Source organism: Canis lupus, chromosome 21 (assembly GCF_011100685.1).
Source record: "Canis lupus familiaris isolate Mischka breed German Shepherd chromosome 21, alternate assembly UU_Cfam_GSD_1.0, whole genome shotgun sequence".
Classification (NCBI taxonomy): Eukaryota; Metazoa; Chordata; class Mammalia; order Carnivora; family Canidae; genus Canis; species Canis lupus.
Window position 1 is genome coordinate 23,975,454 of NC_049242.1, and position 20,594 is coordinate 23,996,047.

The following is a 20,594-nucleotide window of genomic DNA, read 5'->3' on the forward strand; positions in this document are numbered from 1 at the left end:
CGGTGTGATTCTAAGACTATGATTCTAAATCTCTATCTTCAAAGAACTCACAATCTAGTAGATGAAGTGGGCAAATAGTTACTTTTGATAACTATAGTAAATAGTCCTATACGGTAAATTCAAGGCTCTGGGTAGAATGGAAGAAGGAGCCATACCTTAGCCTGGGCTGGTTCCTCAGGGCTGATCTTAAGAACCACTGGCATCAGAATCAGGTGGGAAACTTTTTTATTTTTTTTAAGATTTTATCTATTTATTCATGAGAGACACAGAGAGAGAGAGAGAGGCAGAGACACAGGCAGAGGGAGAAGCAGGCTCCATGTAGGGAGCCCAACGTGGGACCCCATCCCAGGTCTCCAGGATCATATCCTGGGCCAAAGGCGGCGCTAAACCGCTGAGCCACCCGGGCTGCCAGGGAAACTTTTTTTTAAATGTTAAATTTCTGAGCTTCATTCCAGGTCTCTTGGATCAGAACCTCTGGAGAGGGACCCAAAAGTCTACTTTACCAGAATGAGCTCTGAGGTGATTCTTAGGCAGACTGAAATTTGATACTTCATGCCCAGGGTCAGGATGACTTCTTCCTTGAGAGGTGATTGAGCAAAAGGTGTAAGTGGGTCAAAATATGTAACCACAGAAATAACAGGGAAGTAACGTGCTTTGATAAAGAATAGCAATTTTGTATGGCATTCTGTCCATGCAGTGGGTCTTTTTAAAATGATAGCACTTCTTACATATAATCTGAGATTCTATGATAAGGGTACGTGCTTCAGATATTCTGGAACACATCTTTGTTTGCAAGGGAATGAGAGCTGGCCTCAGTTTATTAATAATTATGCCAAAGTAGGAGGTTGTTAAAAAGGGCTCTGATAAGGACTCCCACAGAGTCCCTCAGGGGCTTTCCCTGCCACTTGTCCACTCCTCTGCCTATAGAACCGCCCTGACTTCCCAGCTTTCCCTGGCTGTTTGTCTTTCTAGAGCCTGTAGTGTCACCAGCAAGAAAGCAATAGTGTGAGGGAGGGCCTGGTGGCCAGAAAGTGCAGAGTGTTCTGGGGCCAGGACCAGTGAGGTATGCTGGACAACAGTTTTCAGGGCATGTGAAGAGTGTTGAGACTTAGAAGGAGGAGACATTAGCTGGGGTGAAGAAGAGAAAAGTGGCATAGTGAATTCTGAGTCTGAACCCCGCCACTGTGCTGTTGGGAGCCTGGGCAAGTTCTTCCCCAAACTGGGCCCCTGCATTCTGTCTGGAAAAGATGGCTTGTGTTAGAATCAGGTGATTTCTCCAGTGACCATCGGCTTTAATGTTTGCATTCTACGATCTCAACTAACCCAAACCAACGCCGTGCGAAGCACGAATTTTACCCATTTTACAGCGAAGAAGCTATGGCCCAGTGAGGAGCAGTGATTTGCCAACCACCACACAGCCACTTAGGAGCAAAGCCTAATTCCACCAACACCCAACGCTCAGCCTTGCGTTTAGATCAGCCTGAGGCTGGGCGAGCTGAAGCCAAGTGAGAGGCACTCGGTCTCCGGTCCAGGAAGCAGGCGCTGCAGGGGACGGAAGGGTCGGAGCCCACAGCCGGCCGGCCGGCCGTGTGGGGCCAAGTAGCTCTGGGCGGAGGCGCCCGAAACCAGCCTGGGGAGAAGTGGGTGTGCTGGGGGCCGGGCGGGGCCGGGGGAGGAGGCGCCCTGGGAAAGGTTAAAGGGAGCAGAGGGCAGGTCGGGACGCAGACTGTGCAGACAGGCAGACCCAGCGCGGAGGGTTGCTGTGCGGGGGGCACCCAGGGGCACAGAGTGCGGGGTACTATCTAGAGACCGGCGCCCCTCGGAGTCTTGCCAAGAGGCAGGTAAGGCGCACTGGCAGGGTCGGGAAGGCTGCGCTGCAGCGGGGGATGGAAGTTAGGGGTCTACCCGACTCCGTTGAGAACCCCGACCGGAGGTGGGGGACGGCTCACAGAACTGAGGTGCAGGGATCCCAGGGCCCCGCGTGGGAGTGCAGAGCTGGGAGCCTGGCAGTTCCAGCCTGAAAGCCACGGGGGTTTGCACCGGCACTCAGAGGCTTCAGGAGGGAGGCTTGAAAGCTCTTTCCACGTCCACAGGTATGCATGCGAACACCCGCGGGGCCGCAGCGAATGCACGCGCAGAAATGGCCTTCGGACCCTGCGCGGTCTTCTTGTTTGGCGGGAGCTGCTTGCTCTGCGGAGCCGGAGCCGACTTGCCCATTCGCTATTGCATTGTGCCCCGCGCCTGGGGACTCCCAAAGACGCCTTCTCCTGCTAGTAACAGAGGTGTAGGCTAGGAGTCAGGAGACCGGGTTCTATTTTACAGATTGTGTAAACCCGTGCAAGTCTCCTACTGTACGCCTTGTACTTTCTTTGCCTGGGTCACTACCTATAAAATGAGCCTCTTAGTCCAGTTGCCTGTACACTCCATGTGACATGAGAGGAACAAGGTCTGGACTTGGGATTCTTTTATTTAGAAAGCAGATGAGTTCAGACAGACCCTTGTGTGAGGGTCCGTGAAGAGCATCTCCTCCTATCCCTCCTCCCCACTCTTCACCAATTTGTGTGTGGGGAAACTGAGGCCCGGGGGGGGGGCATAGCTTGCCCAGGGACATACCAGGAGAAGCAGAGCCCAAGTCTCCTCACTTCGAGTCCAGGGGTATCTCCATTTTACCTACAAAGATGCGTGGTAAATGTGTAAGCTCTTCATTATCTCCTGAGATCCATCCTCTTTGCTGGTTCCAAATGGAGGAGACCCCTGCTTGAGGCATGGGAACTGCTTTCAGATTTTCTTGACTCCTTATGATAGCCAACAACCTTCTTCATCCCTCACTAAGTCCACACATCTCAAAACACATTTCTATCCATAAACTAAATGCATGGATGTTCCAAATACCTACTAGGAGGTAAGACAAAACTCCCATCTTACTGATGGGGAATATGAAGCCTAGAGTGGAAACATGACTTAACCAAGACACATGTCTAGACATGGCCAAATAGGGGCATGTCTCTTGATTCCAGCTCTGGTATGTTCTCCATCAACCCCAGGACTACCAAATGGTACCGTTAAATGAAAAGGGACTACAGGGCTGATCAGAGTATGAGAAATAAGGAAGACTTATTTTTTTAAAAGATACGTTTATTTATTTTAGAGAGAGAAAGAGAATGAACAGGAGGGGCAGAAGGAGAGGGAGAAAAAAAAATCTCAAGCAGACTCCATGCTGAGCACGAGCCCAAAGAAGGACTTATCTCACAATCCTGAGATCAGGACCTGAGATAAAACTACGAGTTGGATGCTTAACTGACTGCACCTCCCAGGCACTCCAAGGAAGGTTTTTGAAGGAGGAAAGTGTGTCTGGGAATCAAGAAGAGTCATAAGAACTACTGGCTTCTCCTGAGGATAGAGAACCAAAGGAAGGGGGGAGGAGCAATATAGGGATGGCTGTTCTTGGTAATCTGGAGTTGGGGGTAGGGAAACAGAAAAGGAAATTGGCCTGAACTGCTAGTAATTCTCTCTTATGTTTCTATAATACTTGGCAAATTTTTTTTAAAGATTTATTTATTTATTTATGAGAGAGAGAGAGAGAGAGGCAGAGACACAGGACGAGGGAGAAGCAGGCTCCATGCTGGGAGCCTGACGTGGGACTCAATCCCGGAACTCCAGGATCGCGCCCTGGGCCAAAAGCAGGCACCAAACCGCTGAGCCACCCAGGGATCCCCAATACTTGGCAATTTCTAAAACACCTTCCCCTCTGTTGTCTCCCCCAGTTCCCATGTAAGGTAGACAGGGCAGGGATAATTATCCCCATCTCATATATGAATTTCTGAGGAAATAAAGGCAGTGCTCAAGGTCACATAGCCAAGCATATGGTCAAGATTGGAACCATCAGAGGCACACATGAAAGGCAAGATCACAGGCTGGGTGACTGGAAATTGGACTGTGTGTATGCAATGGGTGGGTGTGTGTGGCCACACCCTAGGTAGGTACACAGGGAACAGGGTGGCAAAACCACCGTTAGTGTTTTGGGGCCAAGAATGTTTGCCCTTTGGATTGCATGGAGTACAGGTACAGGGAATGTCTGGGCTTCCAAAGAAGGCTTAGAATTCTTCCTTCTTTGAGTCTCTTCTCTACCTGACCAAGATAGCTTCTTTATTTTGCACTCCCCTTTCCCAAACCAAATGGTATCTGTTTCTGCTCTGGAAGTTGCTTTAAGTACTGTAAGTTGTTTTCATGAGTGTGTTATGTGTGCCAGATGGGGGATTGTCTCATAAGAAGAGGCATTGATTCACTTATTCTTGAATAAGTGCCTACTATGTGCTCAGGTCCAGGGAACAAAGAAATGTATGAGGCAAAGGTCCTTGCCCTCACACCTCACAGCACATAGTTTAACATACCTATTTATATGTATCAATGCCTACACACACACACACACACACACACACACACACACATATAGTTTCAGTACAGCATAGTGCTTGAATAGGGTTTATGCACTGCACTTTAGGAACAGACAAGAGGGAGAGACTAACTGGCTAGGGAGTGGGGAAGGGGCAGGGGTGTCTCAGGAGAGGGTCTATAGAGGTGACATTGGAGCTGGGTCTTGAAGGATGAATAGGAGTTCACCAGAAAGATTAAAAAGAGGAAGGGGACTCCTTTGCCTAAGAAAACAGCATAAACAAAGGCGAGAAGAGTGCATGTGCAAAGAATGTTTGGAGAATGGCCTGTAGCTCAGTATCATATGGCACAGGGCACTGGGTAGAGCTGTGGTGAGATGGGACTAAAGGCAGAGTCACATCCAAAGAAGCTTAAATGACAATCTGAGGAGGTTAGTTAGACTGTCCTACAGAAAACAGGAAACTAAAAGTAGGTCTGTGGATGGGATACCTATTTGTGGTCCCAGCACTACCCATCCTGGGCTGTGAGACCTTTCACAGGTGATCTCCTCAGGGAGGGGTGCTCTACTTTCCTCTGGTTGAATGAAGGTTGTACCAACAACATGATTATTAAGATCCCTTCCAACTCAGATTTTATTCCTGTGTGTCCTTCCAACTCTGTGTTAAGTTCCATTCCTTTAACTCCTCTCTGACTCCACTGGCTCCCCAGTCAATGGTGGTGACAACCCTGGTCTCCAGGGTTGTCTTTGGATCCCCTATCTTCCTTGTGTGTTTCCCCCCCTTGCCTCTCTTTACCACATTTCCAGGCACTTAACTCATTCATTCTGAAAGAGTAGCTGAAATATAGCAGTGGGGAAACCAAAAAAAACAATGGTAGAGTTTTACTTTTTCCCAGAAAAACCTGGAAGAAAACCTAAGATGCTCAGCTCATCCTTCAGATCACAGCTTTATACTTCTACCTCCACCTTAGACACCTGTGAGTTCAAGTCAAGAACATTTAAGGATGGGGCACCTGGCTGGCTCAGTTGGTAGAGCATGTGACTCTTGATTTCAGGGTCAGGAGTTCAAGCCCCTCTATGCTGGGCATAGAGCTTACATTTAAAAAAAAAAAAAAAAAAAAGGAACATTCAGGAAGAACCTGTTAATGTGCAGGAAATAGCAACAGAGTGTGGAGGAAGAGAGTACTCCTGGCTTGTGTGGGGGAACAGGAGTGAGTCTGGAGCAGAATGGACCATAGGAGGTGAGATTATAAAGAAAGGTTAACTCTTCTAAAACATGCCAACTGCCCCCCTTGCCAGATCTTTGATTGGTGAGAATGTGCAGCCAGAAAAAAGCAGTAGTATGGAGGTAGAGGACCTGGGACCTCAGAACATGAGGAGGCTGTGTTTGGTGTGATGCACAGCTCAGATGCTGCCAGGGAATGTTGCCATTGGTAGTGGAAGGAGCACCCGAACAGCACATACCTCCAAAGATCTTGGTTCTCATGAGAGATCTGCCCTTCACTAACCATGCCATTTTGTGCAAGTCACCTTCCCTCCTGGAGCTTCAGTTTCCCCATCTACAAAATGAAGGAGTTGACCTAGAATCTAGATTCTGAATAATCTTTAAAATATCTTTCAGCATGGTCAGTCACTGTTCACCTTCCTTCCTTACTGGCCTATCTTCTGTTTCAAGTTAAGAACTCTACAGAGCAGAGCTCCATCTCCCCCATTATGAACTTCATAATCAGTGACTATCTTGATGAGTGAAGCCAAGGAGTTGAGAAAGAGGAACAAAATTCTTAGTGATGCCAATGGCCAATCCTTGGATGTAGAGGCAGTTCAAAGAGAATCAACCTGTCTCTTTATCTGCTCTCTGTCTCTCTTGACCCAGCACAATGCCCATGTACCCAGGCCCTCATTCCTACCCCAATCCAGGACCTAAATGTGTGTAATAGTGGTTTCTTTGCTTCTCCTGTCAGAACCACAAACATCCGGGTCTATCCAGAGAGGCCCCAGGAGGAAGATGTGAAGGATGAATGGTTTCATGAACCTTTAGTCCCCTCACTGAACCCTACCTTAGCGCCCACCCTGTCCCCCACACTGTCCCTCGACCCCATTTTCTGCACAGAGGCTGCTTCCTTCCCTGTCTAGATCACCTGGGCAGAATGGCTGTTAAGAGGAAAAATGAACTAGTCAATCGATTTGGCTCTCAGTTTATCTAGTCAGGCATATTCAGTGTAACTCAGTCCTGGGGCTTAGTTACAAACCTTAATCTGTGAGAACAAGGTCTGCAGCCTTTTCTATCTTGTGATTTAGGGGCCAAATGTCTCTTCCACCAACCTATATCCTATGTCCCATAGTCTCAAAGAGTAGTTTTGTGATTTGTACCCTCGTGGGATGTTAGAGCTGATCTTACCAGATTATGTAGATAAAACCCCTTCATTTTACAGATGCAGACAGAAGCTGAGCCCTAGAAAAGTCACATGCCCTACGTCACACAAGTAACAGCTGAACCAAGACAGCATTTCCTTCACTGTAAGATGAAGAAGATTAATTAGAGATTAGACTAGATGGACTCTGAAGATCCTACCAGCCTCTGCATTGCAAAAATAAAACTGCCACCACATCTGTGCAGCGTCTAGTGTCAGGCATTGCAATTTTCTTCTTTAATTTTCACAATGAGCTGTGCTACAGATAATGCTGATGCTGTGACCATATTTTACCCAGTCTCTCCAAATAGGTTCATTGGGAACATCATTTGTTCCTATGTAAAATATTGACCGACTGCCAGCTGCCATCATCATTCCCTTGGGTCTCAGCCTCTGTCAACCTTTTAGAGGCTTCTGCTAAGATACCTGTATGCTTGTTAAAGGGAATATTTTCGTCTGCACTATTAGCTAGTCCCTGAGCGAGAGCCCACGTGTTAAACTGAGGCTTCTCATAAAGTCACCCTGACATTGCAGGCCTGGAGCTGGGTGGCAGCAATCAGACATCCCTTGGCCCCTGCACAGTTCCTGTAACTGCAACCCTAGACTGGCCTGACCCAGCTGCTGCAGGAAGGGGAGGGGAAGTGGGTGGGGGTTAGTACCCACAGCAAGGCTATTGCACAACTCTTGGGGCCCCAGCCTTGGGAGATCCACCCTGGTTCTGAAGAGTTTTCTGTGTGTCTGATTCCTTCCTTTCCTGCCGCCTCCCCTGCTTTCCAGCTCTGGGACTTTCCCAGCTCCCAAAGTCAATACTGAGACCCCAGATGTGTCAAGAGACACCCTGAAGAGGCTGAGGGGCTGAAGAGCCCTCAGGAAAATTCAGAGGCACCCACAGGGAGATTCCTGAAACTGACTCCAAGCCAGAGGATTTACCTGTTATTTGGTGAGTATTCCAGATTCAAGTTGCCCTTCCTCTGTCCTGTCAGTTAAAACTGCCTTGCAAGGACATCTAAGAAAACTGCTCTGGGAAAGAGTCCTGGACCACTGGGAACAGGGAAGCTTCATCTTCATTGTATGTATTGTGTATATGTATTTACTTCTCAAAAGTGGAGAATAGGATTAAAAATTTTTTTTGACCATAATAAAACTGTGTGCTAAAGCAAGGGAGGCAGGGCAGGCATGATAGTCTTCTCTTTGTTGTTGTTTTTAATTGTGGTAAAAAAAAACAACACATAAACTTTACCCTATTAACCATTTTCAAGTGTATACAGCTCAGTAGTATTAACTGTATTCACATTATCATGCAACAGATCTCTAGAACTTCTTCATCTTGCAAAACTGAAACTCTGTACCTATTGAATAATTCCAGATTGAAAATCATTTTGACAGATGAGGAAACAAAAGCCCAAACAGGGCAAGAAGCTCATTTCTTTCAAAGTGGGCTCTTCCAGGCACCCCATCTGTCTGTTATCTCCTTGTAAAAAGTCCGAGGCTCTTTCTTCCCTAAACCCATCCCCACATGTCTCTCATATCTCACCTCTCTTCTGGCCCCCACCTTGTTACCCCATGGCCCCAGCACAGGACTCTGTGTCTTCTACCTGAACTCTTTCAAGGCCCTTGTCACTGGGCTCCCTGCCTCAATTCTTGTCCCCTCCAGTCCACATAGCAGCCAGAATGTCCTTTCAAACACAAATCTGATCATTGCATCCCTCTTTTAAAATATTGTCCCTTGGTTCTTCCCCAACTACAGGATAAAGTTCTAACTCTGCAGTGTGGCAGTCAAGGCCCTCCATAATCTAATCCAGGGCAGTTTCTCTATCCCATGTCCTATTTTATCCTTCCACACATCTTACACTCCAACCCCTTTATGCTACTTTCTATTCTTCTGAACATTCTTGTCATGCTTGTTTACCTCTTTACGTTTCTTGCCTTCTCTACCTCCTAAAAATCCTTTTAGGTCCAACTCAAATGCCTCCATCAGTCTGAATACTCTCTGAGCTCTGATCAGAATTTTTCCCTTCTTTCCTTAAGCCCCAGTAGCTCCTGGCTTGTCCCTTGCATTATGGATCAGCTGGCAGTATGTCTCTAAGTGCAGGGACTGGGTTCGAGCTGCCTCAAGCTCCCAGCATGAGGCCTGCCCAAGAGTGGGCCTACATAAATGATGACTGGCTGAATGATTAGTTGAGCCATTAATTCATTGTGCTGCTGCTACTGCCTTCCGTTGGTCGATAAGAAGGATGAAGAAGGCACAAATTTCTTACCTGACAAGTGGGGTAGTAGATGAGAACCTCTGCCTCCTGGATCTTAATTCCATGAGCCCTTGTTCTCTTCCTTTCCTCTATACAGACAAGGTAGTCCAAGCACCACAGAGCAGGGAGCCTCCAAAGGCGTTGCATGAAATGTAGGCCAGTCCTGGGTGATTGCTGTGTTTTTGAGATTCTTCTTTTGCATTCATAAACATTGGCCATGGTCATAACTGTCATCTCTTCTGGGAAAGAGAACTGGGTAATAGTCAAGTTTGTTAACTTTGGTTGGTTGACAACTCTACCTAGATAAAGGAAGGCTTTGAAACCAGTCAGTGAACTCTGAGTGTGTATGGCCTATGGAAAAAGTCCCTAAAGGGATCCCTGGGTGGCGCAGCGGTTTGGCGCCTGCCTTCGGCCCAGGGCGCAATCCTGGAAACCCGGGATCGAATCCCACATCGGGCTCCCGGTACATGGAGCCTGCTTCTCCCTCTGCCTGTGTCTCTGCCTCTCTTTCTCTCTCTCTCTCTGTGACTATCATAAATAAATAAAAATTTTAAAAAAATTAAAAAAAAAAAAAAAGAAAAGAAAAAAGTCCCTAAAGTAGCCATCTTTACTGGAGACCATTGAAAGAACACCCAGCAAGTCACAAGGTAGACCCTGGAGGGAAGCACAACACCCAGCTAGTCTCAGGGTAGTCCTCTAGACTTTAGGGAGAGACACAGCCCTGCTGACCAGGAGCATGTAGTCTGCTGATACCCTTATCAATAACAAGAGAATAGCCACATATTGCCTTATACATAAGTGCTGGCTAAAAGGAAAGGCTGCACTGATAAAGCTTGTGGAATATGGTTAAGGGGTAGGGAGCACTCAATGAAGTATTCCTGAAAGAAGTGAGTGTGGAGCCTTGTTTAAAAGGAATGACATGGTTTTTTAGAGACTAGGATACAAGGCTGTCTTTGGATATTACTCTGTAGACTAAGAATCTCTGAGAGGAAGAAAAAGAAACATTTATTATATACCAGTATACAGTGACTTTTTTTTCTCAAAGCAGGATAGTTGAGATGCCTGTGTTCTTTCTCTGAGTAGGTAAAACTCCAAATCGGACTGAGTGATGCTTTCACTCCCCTCCCCTCAGCCCAACCCTGTTCTTTTCCCTGGTGTCTGCAGTGATTATCAGCCTCTCCCTGCTTCCCCCACCACCCACCTCATTTCCAACAGAATTTGTCCCCAATAGGTAGGAATATCTAGAGTGTTTGTGACATAGGACACTTGAGAGATCAAACGACTGAGCCTCTGGCCTCCAGGTAAGATGAAATCTAAGCCATCCTCTCTTGTAAATGCTCCCTGTGGAATATAAAAAAAGAACTGTGTTGAAGGAGGGATTCTGGGGAATGTCTTCTGATTGTGCCACACATTCCTGCTGATAGCTGGCCCAGGAGCCAAAGGAGCTCTAAGTTGGCCATCACAGAGAGGGACTCTTGTCTTGGCTCTACTTCCAATATTCTCTGATCATGGACAGGCCAGTTAATTCTCTCTCGGTCTTGGTTTCCTTGTGTATAAAATGGAAGCAGTTAGAATAAATAACCCCTAAGGTCCTTGAAGCCCAAAGCTCAGTGATTTATAGAATCCAAAGAAAGATTAATATGTGTTACAGTGGTGAAGGAAGGCTTTATTCCACAAGTTTATACTGAGCATCTGTTCAGCGCTGTCTTATGTGCTTCTGTATAGCAGTTAATAAAACAGATATGGTCCCTACCTTATAGTCTAATGGAGAAGACAGACAAATAAACTGTGACATTGGGATTTTAGCTGGGGCCTACAGGGGTTGGGCGGGAATTCAAACTGCAGGTGACAGAAGCCACTCCCCTCTCTTTTCTGTAACCAACAGAGCGGCCTCCTTGCTCCCACTCCGGATCTCTGTTGCTATGGAGACCACCAACGGGACTGAGACCTGGTATGAGAGCCTGCACGCAGTGCTGAAGGCTCTAAACGCCACTCTTCACAGCAACTTGCTCTGCCGGCCAGGGTCAGACAACCTGACTGGGGAGCGGCGGGCCAGCCTACCTGGCCGTGATGACAACTCCTACATGTACATTCTCTTTGTCATGTTTCTATTTGCTGCCACCGTGGGCAGCCTCATCCTGGGATATACCCGCTCCCGCAAAGTGGACAAACGCAGTGACCCCTATCATGTGTATATCAAGAACCGTGTGTCTATGATCTGATGCTAGGGGCCTGGGAATGGCCGAACATCAAGACACTGGAACTCAGTTATGGACCACATCAGGCCTCAGTGTCCCCATCTGTAAGATTAACAAGAAATAGTCCTAAGGGAGGTCATCAATACAGTGGGAGGAGAGGGGCTGGCAGACCTGGGCCTTGTTGGTAAAGATTTTGTTTTCCAGTAAAGATAGACTTTATAAACAGTGGGAGCCCCATGAACAAATATATAGAAGTTGCAAAAGATAATAACCAATGATTCGTCCAGTGGCTGGGGGTTGGGGCCTAGAGGCTGGAGGAAGGAGAAAAGGAAGTTGTAACAGAGGGAAATGAAACAGGAAGATGCACTGAGGACACATTTTTTGATGTGTTATCTTCAACAGCCATGAAAAGCAGCAGAGATTCTCCCATATCACCGTAAGAATCTGAGTAATATGACTTATTTATGTTTGTTCACATTTTTTATGTGTTCTAAGATATTTAACATTTGTGATTTTACCCCCTATGAGGGAAGCAAAGTAAGTATGATTCTAGCCATTTGGGCCAGAGCAGGGCTATAAACTAGGACCTAGGAATTCTGGTTTCCTTGCCTACTGCTTTTCAAAACTGGGCCACCATACAGAATAGGATCCAGGCCTGAAACTTCTATGATTCTGGGGGCCCTCCTTAAGAAAAAGAATTAAAAAATATCCTGCTTTTGCAAATATTACAAAAAACATATTGCCATGCTAATACATTACTAGGACCCCTTCTAAAGTCCTAAGAAGCCATGCAAATGTGGACCCCTGAATATTGAGGCCTTTTAGCTCCAGCCATGTCACAGTGTCCTTCCCAGCCACATCTCCAATCATTACCTCTAACACAGCCTCTTCTGATTTGATGAGATTCTATGAGAAATTTTCTGATACCAAATTGAAATCTGCTTCTTGAAGATTATTATTACACCTAGAGGATTATCAAATTAAAAGAAGGAGAGTATGTAGGGATCCCTGGGTGGCTCAGCAGTTTAGTGCCTGCCTTCGGCCCGGGGCATGATCCTGGAGTCCTGGGATCGAGTCCCACGTCAAGCTCCCTGCATGGAGGCTGCTTCTCTCTGTCTCTCATGAATAAATAAATAAAATCTTTAAAAAAAAAAAAAAAGCCTCAGTGTGGCTGAGCTGCTTAAAAGAAGAGTATGCAAGGTAGGTACCTGATTCAGTAGAAGGATTCTGGTACATGAACTGGCGGGTTACTTCTCTGTCTGATACTTTTCTCTCTTTGGCACAATAGAATAGTAAGACCTCAAAGTCTGTAAGGGCTCTGCCAGTTCTGACATTCTGGGTTTCACATACACTAGGTTAAATAATAAATTGTGTTTGTAGGTCAAAAGCAGCTGAATATCAGTGGTTTTCATATGGTCCAGTCAAATATGTGCAATGTGGCAAGTGAATACCTTACAAGCTACAAATCCCAGGTTGGAACCTCCCACTGTTCTGTTTGATTCTATTTAAGGGATCAACATGGGGTTTCCAGAAGGCCCTATTGAAACATACATATTTGTATATAGCAGAAACTCTGAAAGAATACTTTAATAGCAGTTATCTTTGAAGAGAAGGATTGTGGGTGATTTTCCTTTTTTACTTAAAAAATTTATGTAATATTTTATTTACTTGACCATAAGTATATTGCTTGTATAATGGGCAGGAGGGGGCTGCTTCCACTTTGAAAAAGTAAAAATAAAGGCCTGTGTGTTTCTTAAATGGAAGATCACAGAACACATTCACTCCCATGAGCAGTTGGTTGTGTTCACTCTCTGCAAATTGGTGCTGAGGCCCATGTATGCTCAAGCCTCTCCTTAGCTCTACTTGAAGAAGAAGGTGAAGATCTACTGTAGAAGATTTGACACGTGGGTAGGCATCATTTTCAGAAGTCTGCAGTTGAATGGGACTTTAGAGGCCACTCAACCCAAACTCCCAAATAAAATAGGAAATACAAACATATATAGGTATGGTCAGGCTAGAAGGGTTTTAAGAAATGAGGTTGAGTAGATTTAGAGGACTCAGAGAAATCTTTTCACTGGGCTTTGAAAGATAGGACTGATCGAAGTGGGCAGAGTGAAAGAAGAGAACAAGACAAGGGAAGCTTGTGGGTAGAAATGTGGTGAAACCACACTTCTAAAGACAGTGGTTAACTGGGAAATTGAGCAGGATGTAGGCCCAGTGGGGCATGTCTGGGACTTCAGTGTCTCTACCCATGGAAGTGGCTTCCCTTCACATAGCCCTCACACTTGCAGGGATTAATAATAAAATGAAAGAAATTCTTTTGCTTGCAAGTTGCAGAAACCCAATGTATATTAGCATAAACACAAAAAGGGATTTATTGAGGGGAACATGGAATAATCAGTCACAAGTTCAAAAGAAGAGCTACAGACACCACAGCCTAGAGCTACTTATTTGTCTGAATTCACAAAGTAGGGGCTCAATATACCTCATTACTCCTCTTCCTCAGCCCCCCATTTCTACCCCACCCCAACTGTTTGTGGAGTTCAGTGGCACTTACCTTCTTCAGTGCATGGGATATTTGATCTGCACCGGCTCTGCCCTCTGCTGGCCAGATCCCAGCACATCACGTTGAGCCCTCAAAGCAAAACTTTGATAATCACTCATTCAACAAATATTTATTGAGGACTTACTATGTGCCAAGCACTTATCTTGGCACTGTTAGGATACACAAGTAAAATAGATCAAGGAAATTCCTGCCCTAACACTTAAACATTTACTATATGTCAGCTACTAGTCTAAGCATTTTATACACATTAACTCATATAGCTTGCAATACCTTCCTAACAACCCTGAACAGTAGATATTCCTTATAATTACTTCAGCAGAGGGGCACCTGGGTGGCTCAGTTGGTTAAGTGGCTGCTGTCAGCTCGGGTCATGATCCTGGGGTCCTAGGATGGGGCCCTGTGTCGGGCTTCCCGCTCAGCAGGGAGTCTACTTTTCTCTGCCTCACCCCCTGGTTTGTACTCTCTCTCGCTCACCTTCTCTCTAAATAAGTGAATGAATGAATGAATGAATGAATGAATGAATGAATGAATGAAATCTCTTAAAAATAATTACTTCAGTAGAGCCCACAAGTTTTTCATCTAACTGCTGCACCACCTTCAACCCAATCTTGGCACTGTGGCACACCTAATCCAGGGTATAGATTTGAATAGTCCTTAGAAATGAATGGAAAAGTGATCTGGGGAAATGATAGCAGAGCGCTGACGCTGATAGTTTGAGGTTGGGTTCCCTAGAAACAGAGTCTGAGACGTATTTTTTTGACAGGACACTTTTCAGGAAAAACCAGAAAGGGATACAATGAAGCAGTTAGGAAATGGAAAGAACAAAGAGGGTCTTGAGTCATGTCTAGCCTTGGGCTGATCCACAGGGAACTGTTCTACATGGCTGGGGCACAAACCACATAGCAGGATTACACCTCCTTGAGGCAAGGGGGCTGGCCTTTTATGCCCCCATATCAGTGAGTCATTGGTTGTAGACCACTCTGAGACAAGAGGAGGTTGGAAGGAGGATCTCATCACCTGAGGGCAATTCTCTGGAGATAGGTGGCACCTGTGAGCTACTGCGGGCTAACACAGCAGAAGCAAGCTAAGTAAGGAGGTTGTATTGATTGGAGGTTTGCAACAGCCTGGCTCCTCAGGAAGGTTCTGATGAATATTCATCACAGAATTGCCCCACCTTCTGTAGCTATCATTTTCTGCCCTGTATTGCACATCATTGGCTGCTAGCTGTTAAGGGGTTACTTAACCTCCCAAGGGTGCTCACATTTGGCTGAGGCCAAATCTCTGGAGAAGGGAGCAGCTCCAAACTGATAGCAGTCAACATCCACAGCAGCTGGGGAAGGAGGCCTCTTTGGGCTCTCTCAGTGTCTACTACAGATGTGCTATTGGGGAAATGGGAGCACATCTGTAGTCACATCTTAGGATCTTCTTTTGTTTAACAGACAAGAAGCACACACCAAATAAAGAACAAAATAACACCAAAAAGAACCATGTAGGAAACAATGTGGTTAAGTCCTAGAAAATGTAGGGAACAGATATTATAAGTGATGGTCAAGAAAAGGAGAGGAAGGGGCACCTGGGTGGCTCAGTTGGTTAAGCGTCTGGCTTCTGCTCAGGTCATGAACCGAGGGTCCAGAGATTAGGCCATCTCTGGCTACCTACTCAGTGGGGAGTCTACTTATCCCTCTTCCTTTCTCTCTTCCACCTACTCATGTTCTCTCTCTAGTAAGTAAGTAAGTAAGTAAGTAAGTAAGTAAGTAAGTAAGTAAGTAAATAAATAAATAAATACCTTAAAAAAAAAAAAAAAAAAGAAGAGGAGAAAGAAGTACTCATGGATACTTCCTGGAGATTCAAAGAAGGATATGAAGAACTCTAAGAATTTGATTAGGAGGTCCAAGGCAGCATTTCAAGTAGGTGGATGGCTCTGCTCTACACAGTCATTCAGGGAATTAGGATAATTACTGCCATCTTCAACATGTAGCTTCCAAGTTCACTCTGGTTGGAAGTATTTAGGAGGGAGCAAGTACAGAATTCCAGGACCACCGATTTACTCTTAAGCAAGCAAGGCAAAAGCTGCACACATCCTTTCTGCTCACAACCACTGACAAGGACTTAGTGACATGAACATAACTGGCTGTAAGGCAAGCCAGCAAATGAGTTTCCTATCTGGGCAGTCATATCCCAGCTAAATCTCTATTACTATGGAAGGGAAGATTGAATTTTGGAGGACAGCTAGTGTTCTTCACCCTACCCTCCTCACTCTTTCCCCCAGGACTGGCCTTGAACAAAAAGACGTACAGCTTTGTCAAGGAGAAAGAAATGCTATTACTATGATTTGATCATGTTTGGGTGATCTGTAGGGGTTGGAACCTAGTGGGTATAACTAAGACTGTCATGGCTTAAAAGTGTGACTTTTGCTCATTTTTTTTTTCTGGCATTGGTGAGTCTTGTCTCTCACTGAAATGGTAATGTCCAAGATATTGGTTTAGGCATAAGGGAAATAGACCAAGCAAGGCTTTCAGCCAACTTTGTGTAGGAAAAAGAATCATCTTTCAGGTGCCACTAAGAAACTAAGAATGAAATCAGATAATCTACCTGGATGAAATCAGAGAACTCATCTGGTGGCAGTGGTTAAACACTGACAGAGCATGAGCTCCTGCGAAACAGGAAAGTCAGAAATTAGTAACCAGAAAAGAAAAGGGGAAGAAAAACTAGTTTTTGATGAGCAACCAACCTCTGCTAGGTACTGTGCTGGGAATTTTCATGTTACCTTATTTCTTTTTCAAAAGCTCTGAACTTTTTTAATTGCCATTTTATAGATGAGGAAACAAGCTCAAAAGTGAAATAGCTCCTTTAACATTTACTTAGTGTGTGAGGCTGTCTAAATTTTAACACAGATTTGCCTGCATTCAAAGCCCATGTTCTCCCCACTGGAGCTGGTTCCTTTGAGAGTCACATTAGGTGCTTTCTTAAATCTGAACCCTCCTACTCTCTCAATAGACTGTGGCTGGCCTCTTTGTTTCCCTTCAAGGATCAAATAGAGCAGTCACAATCTCATCCCTGCTCAGCTCCTTCCATCCCCAACCAAGATGCCACAAAGAGAAGAGAGGACACTGTCACAGGTCTATGGGAATAATAAGCCAATTGGGACATTCTTAAGTGTCCCTGAGTCCCTAAAGCACTGACTAAACACTGGGGACAAGGAAACAGAAACCAGCCACAAAATCTGCTGGGAGATTAGAAGGGTTTAATCTCAAGAAAACATCTAATGTGAATTATTGCTAAACCTCCCTTAGGTGGAGAGAGGATGGGACTATTTAAATACATCTGAAAAGAGCTCTGTGGGACAGCTACAGGCTTATAATTCTACTCTTGGTTTATCATTTATTCAACAAATATGTATTAAGTACCTAGATGTAAGCAATGTGTTTAGTACTAAGAACAAAGCAGCAAATATGGTAGGCATATGAGGGCAAGGATTAGCTCACCCACTTCAGGCCTTCTACCTATAAAAATGTTCTATTTCTATGAAGCTTTACATTGAACCCACCTATGCCTCTCCTCTACATAGACTGAGGCTTGTTTCACTAATTTTACTGCTCTGTTTATGGTTCTATAATTTTTACCCCATTGTACTCTCTTGGCATGTCTTTTCCCCTCCTAGAAAAAATGCAAAGGAGCAGGCAAGGACCATGTCTAATGTATCTCTATGCCTCCATCAACTAAGAGAAAGCTTGACACAAAGTAAATGCTCAATAAATTTGAGAACGAATCAACATTATTATGAGCTACATAATCTCTCACATGTGCATACTGTTTCCGATCTTTCAAACTACTTCTGTCTCCATTATCTCATTTGATTTAGACAGTTTGGTCCAGTGGATTCAATTAAAAGTGAATGTGAGAGCACTTTGTAAAATTTAAATGCTGAAGCGTTGTTGTTAAACTCTCTTTCTAGCCCTTAGGCCACAATAATTTAGTTGACATACTTAAGGCCATGCAGATGGAGTCTGTGCTAGAATCTATGACTCCTGACTTTCATTTCTGGGCTCTGACGCTCCCTGCATCAAGGAAAAACTGACTAAAGAGAGGAACAAAGTGCTCAGGATGCCCGGGAATGTGAATGCAAACTCCCAGGAGTGGATACATGGGTGCTTTGCCCAGAACTTTCATATCACCCAGCTACTGGGAATGTGAGCTGCTGACAGCTCCCAGCTGGGTCCCTCACTGTTTGTTGCCCTGAGCCACGGGTAACTATTTCACCCCAAACTGGAACCTCTCCTGGGGTTCTGACAGACTGATGCAGGGATACAAAGATCTGGTTCCATGGCATCAATTTGGGACAACTCAGGAGCCATCTCAACTCCAGGACTCCCCATTCGATCAGCTGAGGCTTCAATTGCAACCACATTGTGAATTAGCTTCTCCCTCTGCCCACTCCTGCTTCCTCACTTCCCTACTGCAGTACTACCACCCCCCCCACCAACCCTATATGCCATCCTCCACCTCCATCTGTTTCCAAAAGAACCAATCTTTTCCTAATGATCTATGCCATACCACTGAGCCAGTAACTATAGAGGAATGGGAGGACAAAATATAGATGGAGGCAGTCAGTGGTTCTAACAGAACCAAAAAGAAGACAAGACAGTTACCGAGACTGGCAGTTTACCTAGTAAGAACCAGGGAATCAGAGAAAACAGCATTATGGTCATTGAATGAACTAGCCACTAGAGGGCGCAGCACTACAGATCTATAGTTCTGGGCACCCTTACAGTAAAATTCAAATTTTGCTCTTCACTTGGCAGACATCTAGCATAACTATGTACACAGGGAAAAACATCGTTTTCCCAATGACCCATCACTTCTGTCCTTTTATATATTCCATTCACATCAGTGTCCTAACCTGTTCCAATACCCTATTACCAAGACCTCTGTGCCATTACATACAAACATACTCCTATAAATCAAGGTTTCCAAAGCCTGTGTTTTTCCCACCCATTGTGTAAAAGGGTGTTTCCACTACTCATTGTTCCCAAGTTTCAGAAGATCTGAAACATGGAATTCGAAATAGCTGGTTGTGAAAATTCTCACCCAGAAATAGGGAGAATCAGCAACATAATCTGTCTAGTGCTGCCCTTTCCCCAAATCCCTTTCCTATCCCAGTTTGCAGTAAAAATAAAACATGCAGGGTTTGATGTGAAATATAGTGGTTAAGGGAGAAACAGCTTACAGGAGTCTTGACAGGAGATGACAAAGTTTGAGAACATGGTGTAATTGAATGAATTAATCGATTCATTTTTTTTCTTCTGTAGACTTAGTAAGAAGACAAAGAGAAATTCCCTCTGCACTCTTTTAGGAAGGAAGTTAGTCCTTTGTAGGTTGGGAGGCTTTCTTTGCCTCAGGGGAACACATTCAGAGGTCCCTGTTTCCAACATATACATTCTTGAAGGGACCAAACTGGATTGTTTGGGAGAGGGGAAGCAAAGCCAGGAGGAGGTAGGGACCCACACTTGGCTCTCTCCCAGTATCTCTGGCAGTGATGACCAAAAAGACACCTGGGGAATGAAGAACAAGCAGTGGCTTTGGGAGCCATGCAGGAGCTCTTGGTAGCCAGGTATAGAATAGGAGTAGATGCCTTGAGCAAATGGACCAGAGCAAATGGACCAGATATATCTGAGTGCAACACACCTGTTTGGACAATGAGCTATGACTACAATGGGCTGAAGACACTTCCCCAGGTTTTCCAGGTTGGGTAAGCCCTGAGATTTTTGCATCCCCACAAAAGCTCTGAAATTTTATGTCCCACCAACCTGGTAGGTGAGAGTGAAGCTAAATTTAATTGACTTGAATTAGAGAAATTAAGATTTGATTTGATTTAGAAAAAAGTAAAGACATCTAATGTTTTTGCATTTGTTATTGAACAAATCAAATGAGTTCTCATAGTTGGTGTTCTGATATCACAACAGCAAATCTTGGTGTGATTAATAAAAAGGTTAATAAAAAGACAGTAATAAAAAAAGACAGTAATAATCTTTTGAGAGATTACCATGTGTGAAGCAATGCATTATTTTATTTAATCCTCAAAATGACCTATGAAGTAGACTGAGACAGAGAAGTACAGTGGGTCACCCGAGGTCACATGGCTAGTAAATGGCAAAACCAGGTTTGTTGGGCTCCAAATTTGTCTAACTTCTACAGCCACTCATTCCCTGCCATCTAGCCATGTTTTTTCACTGACGTCTAGTTCATCACTCTCTAATTCATTTAGCTAGATAGTCAATCAGGAAACAGATGGTATTAATGCACTTCTTCTGTTACTGGAATAGTGAGATCTACCAGTAGTTGGAAGAACAAAAGAATCTTAGAATTATAGAATGTTTGCACTGGCAGCTGGTCTAGTGGGAAGAGCAAAAGCTTCCCAGTAGACTAGCTTGGAATCCTGGCTCTGTTATTCATTCCCTCTGTGAACTTGAGTAATTTATTTGACCTCTTTCATTCTCAGCTGCCCTTCTGTGTATCAAAAATAATAATATGCATATATTCTCACTAGACTGATGTGAAGATGAGAGATAACATTATAGATAATCTTTCTCTTTCTGTCTCTAAATATACAAACTCACAGGATCTACTACATAATTTATGGGGCCCACTGCAAAATGAAAATGCAGAACTCCTTGTTTTAAAATTTTATGAAGCATTTCAAGATGGTGATAGCAGATGGTGACATCTGATTACAACCAAGTATGGGGCCTTTCTAAGATCAGGACCCTGATGGCATGCCAGTGC

At 44.8% G+C, this 20,594-nt stretch overlaps 1 protein-coding gene across 5 annotated transcripts; it reads left to right on the forward strand.

Annotated features, from left to right (window-relative positions):
• The first annotated feature begins 33 nt into the window (after positions 1–33).
• On the forward strand, positions 34–13,003 carry KCNE3 (potassium voltage-gated channel subfamily E regulatory subunit 3). 5 transcript variants are annotated; one of them, XM_038568649.1, is made up of 5 exons: positions 34–212; positions 1,345–1,640; positions 6,823–6,907; positions 7,579–7,741; positions 10,933–13,003. In XM_038568649.1, exon 5 carries the CDS (start codon positions 10,970–10,972, stop codon positions 11,267–11,269), a length of 300 nt encoding a protein of 99 aa, XP_038424577.1. In that variant the 5' UTR covers positions 34–212; positions 1,345–1,640; positions 6,823–6,907; positions 7,579–7,741; positions 10,933–10,969; the 3' UTR covers positions 11,270–13,003. The 5 variants fall into 5 exon arrangements, with proteins under 5 accessions (XP_038424577.1, XP_038424574.1, XP_038424576.1 ...); XM_038568646.1 differs by having other exon boundaries at positions 1,368–1,640; XM_038568648.1 differs by lacking the exon at positions 1,345–1,640.
• The last annotated feature ends 7,591 nt before the right edge of the window (positions 13,004–20,594 follow it).

What these genes read in the sequence shown, in the direction of transcription:
- KCNE3 (XM_038568649.1), top strand. Translation starts at nt 10,970, where the DNA reads ATGGAGACCACCAACGGGACTGAGACCTGGTATGAGAGCCTGCACGCA.